General features: G+C 41.5%; 1 protein-coding gene across 1 annotated transcript in view; it reads right to left on the bottom strand.

The window, feature by feature from the left end:
- ZYG11B (zyg-11 family member B, cell cycle regulator) overlaps positions 1 to 8,301 on the bottom strand; it is a 76,277-nt gene extending 67,976 nt beyond the window's left edge. The window contains exon 1 of the mRNA XM_011973774.1: positions 8,137 to 8,301. Within this exon, the coding sequence (XP_011829164.1) occupies positions 8,137 to 8,149 (13 nt within the window). The 5' untranslated portion in view covers positions 8,150 to 8,301. The remainder of the gene's footprint in view (positions 1 to 8,136) is intronic.
- Positions 8,302 to 10,289: the final 1,988 nt, after the last annotated feature.

Below are 10,289 nucleotides of genomic sequence, written 5' to 3'. Positions count from 1 at the left end.
GAGTTTGAGACCAGCCTGGTCAACATGGTGAAACTCTGTCTCTACTAAAAATACAAAAACAAATAATAATAATAATTATCCAGGCATGGTGGTGCATGCCTGTAATTCCAGTTACTCAGGAGGCTGAGGCAGGAGAATCACTTGAACCTGGGAGGTGGAGGTTGCAGTAAGCCAAAATAGTGCCACTGTACTCTAGCCTAGCAACAGAGCAAGACTCCATCCCAAAAATAATAATAATAATAAAAAAAAGAATCAACATGCTCTAAATGATAACTCAAGGGCTTCTTTCAAGGAGTAAAATACAGATGCATAAATACAAGGATTGTGCCCCAAAGCATTTTTTCTTTCTTTCTGATTTAGGACAGACAGTTGAAGTGACCAGCAATGTGATCTACAAGTAAGTGGGGTGCTAGTCTGGGAGTGTAAGCTTTCAGTCACCTAGAAAGTCTATTTGGCTAGTCAAGGAAGCAATTCATGTTTCAGATTTTCAGTTTTATCCCAAACCAGAAGGCTGAATATGTCAAGATTTATAAATTTAGATTATATTGACAGTATGACACAGAAACATTATTATTAGATGGCAAAATTTCTCACTCTGATTTCTAGCTCTTATGCCCACCTTTCCTGGAAAATTTTTAGCATGCAGACACAGATACAATGAGAAAAGACCATGACAAGAGAATCACAGACCCTGATAAGTAAAACTCTAGCACCAGATTTATTTTAATTAAGACTGCTACTGGCTGAGCACGGTGGTTCAAAACTGTAATCCTAGTACTTCGGGTGGCTAAGGCAGGAGAATTGCTTGAGCCCAGCAGTTTGAGACCATCCTGGACAACATAGTGAGACTCTGTCTCTACAAAAAAAATTTAAAAGTAGCCAAGATTACACCACAGCACTCCAGCCTGGGTAACAAAGCGAGACCCTGTCTCTTAAAATAAAAAATAATTATTAAAAAAACTGCTTTTATACCTATTACTTAAAGCAATCTACAGATTCAATGCAATTCCTATCAATATACCAATGACATTCTTCCCAGAAATAGAAAAAATATCTAAAAATCTGTATGGAACCACAAAAGACCCTGAATAGCCCAAGCAATCCTGTGCAAAAGGAATAAACCTACAGGCATCATACTACCAGACTTCAAAATATAATATAAAGCTATAGTAACCAAAACAGCAAAGTACCAACATAAAAATAAACACATAGACCATACAGAAACAGAAGAGGAACCCTAGAAATTAATTCACATATCTATGATCAACTGATTTTTGACAAAGGCACCAATGACACTGACTGGGAAAAGAATAGTCTGTTCAATAAATGGTGCTGGAAAGGCTGGATATCCACAGGCAAAAGAATGAAATAGACCCCCCAGTCTCTCATCTTTACAAAAACCAACTCAAAATGAATCAGACTTAAATGTAAGACCCAAAACTATAAAACTACTAAAAGAAAATACAGCAGAGGGCCAGGCACAGTGGCTCACACCTGTAATCCCAGCACTTTGGGAGGCCAAGGTGGGCAGATCACCTGAGGTCAGGAGTTCAAGATCAGCCCGACCAACATGGTGAAACCCTTTCTCTACTAAAAATACAAAAATTAGCTGGACGTGGTGGAGGGCACCTGTAACTCCCAGCTACTTGGGAGGCTGAGGCAGGAGGATCACTTGAACCTGGGAGGCGGAGGCTGTAGTGAGCTGAGATGGTGCCACCGCACGCCAGCCTGGGTGATAAGAGCAAAACTTGTCTCAAAAAAACAAACAAATGAAAAAAATAAAATGCAGTGGAAACATTTCAGAACATTCATCTGAGAAGATTTTATGAACAAGACCTCAAAAGCACAGGCCAGGCATGGTGGCTCATGCCTGTAATTCTAGCACTTTGGGAGGCCAAGGCAGGAGGATCACTTGAGTTCAAGAGTTCAAGACCAGCTTGGGAACCATGGTAAGACCCTGCCTCTACAAAAAATTTAAAAAATTACCTGGGCATGGTGGTACATGCCTATAGTCTCAGCTAATTGGGAGGCTGAAGCAGGAGGATTGCTTGAGCCTGGGGGGTTAAGGCTGCAGTGCGCCAAGATCACACTACTGTACTCCAGCCTGCGTAACAGAGTGAGACCCTGTCAAAAAAAAAAAAAAAAATAGGAAAAGGAGGAGGTACTGGATTACTTCCAAATGTTAAAAAAAAAAAAAAAAAAAAGCACAGGCAACAAAAACAAACATAGACAAATGGGATTATATCAAGCTAAAAGCTTCTGCACAGCACAGCAAAGGAAACAATCAACAGAGTGGAAAGACAACCTATAGAATGGGAGAAAATATCTGTCGACTATTTATCTCACAGGGGATTAATATCCAGAATATATAAGAAACTCAAACATCTCAACAGAAAAATAAACAATCCAATTTAAAAGTGGGCAAATGACCTGAATAGATATTTGTCAAAAGAAGACATACAAATGGCCAACAAATATATAAAGAAATGCTCAACATCACTAATCATCAAGGAAATGCAAATCAAAATGACAATGAGGTATTATATCACCTCAGGATGGCTATTAACAAAAGACAAAAAATAACAAATACTGGATGTAGAAAAGAGAACTCTTATACATTGTTGGTGGAAATGTAAACTAGTACAGCCTCTATGGAAAGCAGTATGAAGTTTCCTCAAAAAACTACAAATAGAACTACCATATCCAGCAATCCCACTACTTGACATTTATTCAAAGGAAAGGAAATGAGAATATCAAAGAGACATCTGTACCCCCGTGTTTACTGCAGCACTATTCACAATAGCAAGATGCAGAATCAATCTATGTGTCCAATAACAGATGAATGAATGAAGAACATGTGGTGTATATACATAATGGAATACCATACAGCCATCAAAAAGAATGAAATCCTGTCATTCACAGTAACATGGATGGAACTGGAGGACATTATGTTAAGTGAAATAAGCCAGGAGCATAAAGTTAAACATGGCATGTTCTCACTCATATGTGAAAGCTAAAAACAGTGATCTCACGGAAGTAAAAGTAGAACAGTTTAGTAGAGGCTGGTGACTTGTAGAGGGAAGAGGATGACAGGCAGAGATTGATTAAAGGATACATAATTACAGCTAGACAGGAGGAGTCAGTTCTACACACTGTAGGATGACTACAGTTAACAATAATTCTTAGTTTCAAATAGCTAGAAGGAATGATAGTGAATATTTCCAATACAAATGTTTGAGATGATGAGTATGCTAATTACTCCAATCTTATCACTATACATTATATGTATTGAAGCATCATTACATATCCCATAAATATGTACAATTATTTTATGTCAATTTAAAAATAGGCCAGGGCCAGGCACAGTGGTTCACGCCTGTAATCCCAGCACTTTGGGAGACCAAGGCAGGTGGATCATTTGACGTCAGGAGTTCGAGACCAGCCTGGCCAACATGGTGAAACCCTGTCTCTACTAAAAATTCACAAATTAGCTGGGCGTGGTGTCAGGCACCTATAGTCCCAGCTACTTGAGAGGCTGAGCCAGGAGGATCAACTGAACCCAGGCAGCAGAGATTGCAGCGAGTCGAGACTGTACCACTGCATTCCAGCCTGAGCGACAGAGTGAGATTCCATCTCAAAAAAACAAAGTAGGCTGGGCATGTTGGCTCATGCCTGTAATCTCAGTACTTTGGAAGCCTGAGGCAGGAGGCTAACTTGAGACCAGTAGTTCAAGACCAGCCTGGGGAACATGGCAAGACCCTGTCTCTACAAAAAATAAAAGAAGAAATAGAAAATTGTTTAACACATGCAAAAAAGACTGCTACTAATATCATTAATCCTTTGAATTGAGTAAATAAGTAAAAAATTTTAAATGTATATGCTAAACATTTTCTAGAATCAATATGCTATTAGAAACAGTACGATACTACCAGTTTTTTGTTTTTGTTGTTTTGTTTTTTTGTGTTTTTGAGACACTGTCTCACCCTGTCGCCCGGGCTGGAGTGCAATGGCGCAATCTTGGCTCACTGCAACCTCCACCTCCGTGTTCAAGCAATTCTCCCTGCCTCAGCCTCCCGAGTAGCTGGGAGTACAGGCACCCGCCACCACACCGGGCTAATTTTTGTATTTTTAGTAGAGACAGGGTTTTGCCATGTTGGCCAGGCTGGTCTCAAACTCCTGACCTCAGGTGATCTGCTTGCCTTGGCCTCCCAAAGTACTCGGATTACAGGTGTGAGCCACTGCCCTCGGCTGATATTACCAATTTTAAAAGTATCCACAAGGCTGGGAGCGGTGGCTCACTCCTGTAATCCCAGCACTTTGGAAGGACTAGGTGGTAGATCACTTGAGGTCAGGAGTTCAGGACCAGCCTAGCAAACATGGTGAAATCCCATCTCTACTAAAAAAAAATACAAAAATTAGCCAGGTGTAGTGGCATATGCCTGTAACCCCAGCTACTCCGGAGGCTGAGGCATGAGAACTGCTTGAACCTGGGAAGCAGAGGTTGCAGTGAGCCGAGATTGTGCCACTGCACTCCAGCCTGGGTGACAGAGCGAGACTCTGTCTCAAGAAAAAAATAATAACAGTAATAAATAAAAAACAAAAGTATCAATCGAACAACTGTTTTCTCAGTATGAATATTTTCAAACACAAAGAAAAATGTATAAAGCAACTTTTACAAATTGAGACAAGAACTGGCAACATGTTCTTTTGCATATTCTCAGTAGTATCAAATCTTGACTAAAGATGGATATGATTTGTATAAAGAGATTAAATAATTCAGAACCCTTCTTGATGAATAAAACAGGTAATCACACTGGGGTGAACACAATTAGGGGCAACAAGTTATTTTTCTGACCCTCAGTTTCCTTATCTGAAGGCAGTTTGAAAAGAAGAGATAGAAAATACATTTCAAAGTGGCCGGGCGTGGTGGCTCAAGCCTGTAATCCCAGCACTTTGGGAGGCCGAGAGGGGCGGATCGCGAGGTCAGGAGATCGAGACCATCCTGGCTAACACGGTGAAACCCCGTCTCTACTAAAAAATACAAAAAACTAGCCGGGCGAGGTGGCGGGCGCCTGTAGTCCCATCTGCTCGGGAGGCTGAGGCAGGAGAATGGCGTGAACCCGGGAGGCGGAGCTTGCAGTGAGCTGAGATCCGGCCACTGCACTCCAGCCCGGGCAACAGAGCGAGACTCCGTCTCAAAAAAAAAAAAAAAAAAAGAAAATACATTTCAAGTGTGTAGCCTCTCCAAGACATTACTCTGAGGACAAATATTTAGTTAGACTTGCTTAAAACCCACTCCTATTATCTTATTCATATAAAGCATTTGCTATAGTGCCTGACATACAATAATAAGCATTCAATAAATGTTAGCTACTACTATTAGCTATCAGTAGTTACATTTCCAAAGGATAACTGAATCTGGCAAAGTTAAGGCCTTAGCATTTGTTCTTTTGATTTACAAGATGAGTTTTCTTTTTTAAATCTAACATACTGAGCACTGGCCGGGTGCGGTGGCTCATGCCTATAATCCCAGCACTTTGGAAGTCCAAGGCAGGTGGATCACTGGAGGTCAGGAGTTTAAGATCAACCTGGCCAACATGGTGAAACCCTGTCTCTAATAAAAATACAAAAATTAGCTGGGTGTGGTGGTAGGTGCCTGTAGTACCAGCTACTCAGAAGGTTGAGGCAGGAGAATCGCTTGAACTCAGGGGGTGGAGGCTGCAGTGAGCTGAGATTGCACCACTGCACTCCAGCCTGGGCGACACAGCGAGACTCAATCTCAAAAAAAAAAAAATAATAGTAATAATAATATACTAAGCATAATCATTAAATTGAGATTAGAAAGAAATGCTAGCACTGGCACAATCTCTTAAACGGTTGTACAGCTGTGTAAGGGACTTTTAACTTTAACATATATAATACAAAAATTTACCCTAGTTATTATGACAGGTTGGAAAAATTCAGAGAAACTGCAGGCATGAGGAACTTCGTGAAAAACAAGGAATGTAGAGGTCTTCTTCTTTCCTAAATTATCCCAAAATGCCTCAGTTACAGCCTCATTTCATCCTACTCTTCCTTGGAACACATTATTGGCACTTATACTTAATAGTTTTATACATATAAAAAGTCACAGCAAAAGTATAAACCACTATCTGGTATCCAGGAGCAGGGATACCTCCAATACAGGTGTAGGAAGGCTGTGTGGCACAGTGGGATGAGCATATATTTAAAGTTGGACAGACTTGCACATGAATTAGGACTCCACTATTTACTTGCAGTTTGACCCTCAGCAAGTTACTTCTCAGCCTCAGTTTATCTGTATGTAAATGGGGATGATAACAGCTACCTTATAGAGTTTCTGCGAAAATTCCATGAAAATGTATGTAAAATGCCTGGCACATAGACATTCAATAAATGACAGCTATTATCATTGCCAAATTTTCATTCTATTCTATAGCTGTGGACAAATCATATTTCATACTTATGAATTTACCAACTGTAAAGATATAAAGGTGTATCTTAGCTTTTTTTTGTTTGTTTTGTTTTTTGGTTTTTTTGTTTGTTTGAGACAGAGTCTCGCTCTGTCACCCAGGCTGGAGTGCGGTGGCACAATCTCTGCTCGCTGCAACCTCCACCTCCTGGGTTCAAGCGATGCTCCTGCCTCACCCTCCTGAGTAGCTGGGACTATAGGTGTGCACCACCACACCCGGCTAGTTTTTGTATTTTCAGTGGAGACGGGGTTTCACCATGTTGGTCAGGCTGGTCTCAAACTCCTGACCTCGTGATCCGCCCACCTCGGCCTCCCAAAGTGCTGGGATTACAGGTGTGAGCCACCGCGCCCAGCCAAGGTATATCTCTTTCAAATTAAAACTTGAAGTAACAAAAATACTCCATACATAAGCAAAACTACACAGATAAGAACTTCTCAACTGATTTTCAGAATTGGTTTTTGAAAATCAAAGTACTAAATTGGCTGTGATTTCCCATCTCAAAGGTCAAAATCAGAAATTAGTTTTTCCATAACAGTAATAATTCTCCCACTGTCAAAAGAAGATACAAGGGTTTTTTTGTGTTTGTTTGTTTGTTTGTTTGTTTTGAGACAGAGTCTCATTCTGTCACCCCAACTGGAATGCGGTGGTACGATCTCGGCTCACTGCCACCTCTGCCTCCTGGGTTCAAGGGATTCTCCTGTCTCAGCCTCCCGAGTAGCTGGGATTATAGGCATGTATTGCCACATCCAGCTAATTTTTGTATTTTAGTAGAGATGGGGTTTCACCATCTTGGCCAGGCTGGTCTCGAACTCCTGACCTCAGGTGATCCACCTGCCTCGGCCTCCCAAAGTGCTAGGATTACAGGCATGAGCCATCACGCTCGGCCCAAGGTAAGATATTTTATACTGGCAAACCTCTAAATGGATACAAGTTATAGGAGTTATTTCTGACATGACTTCTCAGCTGTGCATGGTGGCTCATGCCTATAATCCCAGTACTTTGGGAGGCCAAGGTTGGAAGATTGCTTGAGGCAGGGAGTTTGAGGCCAGCCTTGGCAACAGAGTGAGACCTTATCCCTACAAAAATAAAAATAAAAAGATTAGCCAAGCTGTAGTCCCAGCTACTCAGGAGGCTGAATCAGATCACATAAACCCAGGAGCTCTGTGCCACTGCACTCCAGCCTGGGCAACAGAACAAGACCGTTTCTTAAAAAATTAAAAAAAAAAAAAAAGACGTTTCAAAGTCAAAAAAAAAAGGTTTGCCACATTAGAAATGAAAAACGTTGAAATTAGCCAGGCGTGGTGGTACAAGCCCGTGCTCCCAGCTACACGGGAGGCTGAGCTGGAGGATCACTTGGGCCCAGGAGGTTGAGGCTGCAGTGAGTCATGTTTGCACCACTGCACTCCAGCCTGGGTAACAGAGTGAGACCCTGTCAAGAAAAAAAAAAAAAAAAAAAAAAAGTTTATTCTAAATTACACAGTAACAGGCAAGATAGGTAAAAATAAATGAATTCATAGTCCTGGAATCAGGCTCACGTGGCCTTCTCGGTTATTTCTAAGAAAATAATTAAATGGCTACTGTAACACTTCAAAATCCAATCCAATTAACAGCACATAATTTTTGTTTCCTCTGTTTATTTTTTTACCATGAAAAGCCATGGTCCGAAGCAGTCGATCAGCCACCTCCTGTGGGAATACTCCAGGTTCCTGCAGACACAATGTTCCATCTTGTCTGGCTGAACAGAACTTCTCAAGGTGAGTAGTCAAGAAATTCAAGCAGATATCAAGTAGGGAATAAGGAGATGCCTCCTCCTTGGAGCCCAGGGAAAAATATAAAGGAAACACAAAAACCAACAAGTTAGTTTCCAGAAAAGCAGAGAACAAAACATTCATTTACTCATTCTACAAGTATTTCTTTAGTGTCTTATCATATGCTAGACACTGTGTAAGGCAGTGGAATACAATCTGTGATCCATGTTCTCAAGAAGCAATAGAAGAGAAACACTGAAACAAACATTTATATACAGTCCCTTTAGTACTAAAATAGAAGGCACACTGGGTACTAAGTAAGCACACAGCAGGGGGTTCTAATCAGTCGGGGATGGTGAATGGAAAACCTCAGAGCTTAGGAAGCTCGAAACCAACTAAAGCATCACAATATGCTGTTCAGACATGAGTACGAAGCTGAGAGAGCTGTTTTTTAAAAATAGGGTAGGGCTGAGATGGGAGGATCACTTGAGGCCAGGAGTTCGAGACCAGCCTGGCCAAAGTGGCGAAATCCCATCTCCACTAAAAATACAAAAGTTAGCCAGGCATGGTGGTGGATGTCTGTAATTCCAGCTACTGAGGAGGCTGAGGGAGGAGAATCACTTGAACCCGAGAGGCGGAAGCTGCAGTGAGCCGAGGTTATGCCACTGCACTCCAGCCTAGGTGATAGAGTGAGGCTCTGTCTCAAAAAACAAACAAGGGCGGGTGTGGTGGCTCACGCCTATAATCCCAGCACTTTGGAGGCCGAGGCGGGTGGATCACCTGAGGTCAGGAGTTTGAGACCAGATTGACCAACATGGAGAAACCCCGTCTCTACTAAATACTAATACAAAATTAGCCAGGCATGGTGACACATGCCTGTAATCCCAGTTACTTGGGAGGCTGAGGCAGAAGAATCGCTTAACCTAGGAAGCAGAGGTTGCAGTGAGCCGAGATCACGCCATTGCACTCTAGCCTGGGCAACAAGAGCGAAACTCCATCTCATAAAACAAACAAAAAAGACAAGCTTATCCTAAGATTCATATGGAAATGCAACACCTAGAATAGCCAAAACGATCTTGGAAAAGAAAAACAAAGTTGAAAGACTTTGATTACTATAGTAATCAAAACTGTATGGCACCAGCATAAGGACACACTGATCAATGAACTAGAATTCAGAGTTCAGAAATAAACTCTTACATTCATGGTCAATTGATATTGACAAGAGTGCCAGGATAACTCAATGGGCTTGCTTTTTGGCCAGGAGCGGTGGCTCATACCTGCGATCCCAGCACTTTGGGAGGCCAAGGCAGGCAGATTATGAGGTCAGGAGATGGAGACCATCCTGGTTAACACAGTGAAACCCCATTTCTACTAAAAATACAAAAAAAAATTAGCCAGGCGTGGTGGCAGATGCCTGTGGTCCCAGCTACTCAGGAGGCTGAGGCCGGATAATGGCATGAATATGGGAGGCGGAGCTTGCAGTGAGCGGAGATCGTGCGACAGAGTGAGACTCCATCTCAAAAAAAAAAAAAAAAAAAAAAAAAAAAAAAGAAAAAAAAGAATAGGCTTTTCAACAAAGGATGCTGGGACCACTGGACATCAACATACAAAAGAATAAAGACAGAGTCCTTCACACCATGTAGAAAAATTACCTCAAAATAGATCAAGGTCATAAATATAAGAGCTAAGATTGTTTCTCTTAGAAGAAAACATAGGTGTAAAAAGTTTAGGCTTTAGATTAGTAAAGTTTCTTAGATATGACACCAATGTATATCTATTAAATTTCATCAAAATTAAAAACTTTTGTGCTTCAAAGATCATCATACAGGAAGTGAAAAGGACACAGTGGCTAATACCTGTAATGCCAGAACTTTGAGAGGCTGAGGCAGGAATATTGCTTGAGCCCAGCAGTTTGAGACCAGTCTGAGGAACATGGTGAAACCCCGTCTCCACAAAAGATACAAAAATTACCCGGGTGTGGTGGTGCATGCCTGTAACCCCAGCTACTTGGGAGGCTGAGGCAGGTGAATTGCTTGAATCCACGAGGCGG

This window comes from Mandrillus leucophaeus, unplaced genomic scaffold (genome assembly GCF_000951045.1).
Source record: "Mandrillus leucophaeus isolate KB7577 unplaced genomic scaffold, Mleu.le_1.0 Scaffold14, whole genome shotgun sequence".
Taxonomy (NCBI): domain Eukaryota; kingdom Metazoa; phylum Chordata; class Mammalia; order Primates; family Cercopithecidae; genus Mandrillus; species Mandrillus leucophaeus.
This window is presented reverse-complemented; position numbering and strand designations above follow the sequence as displayed.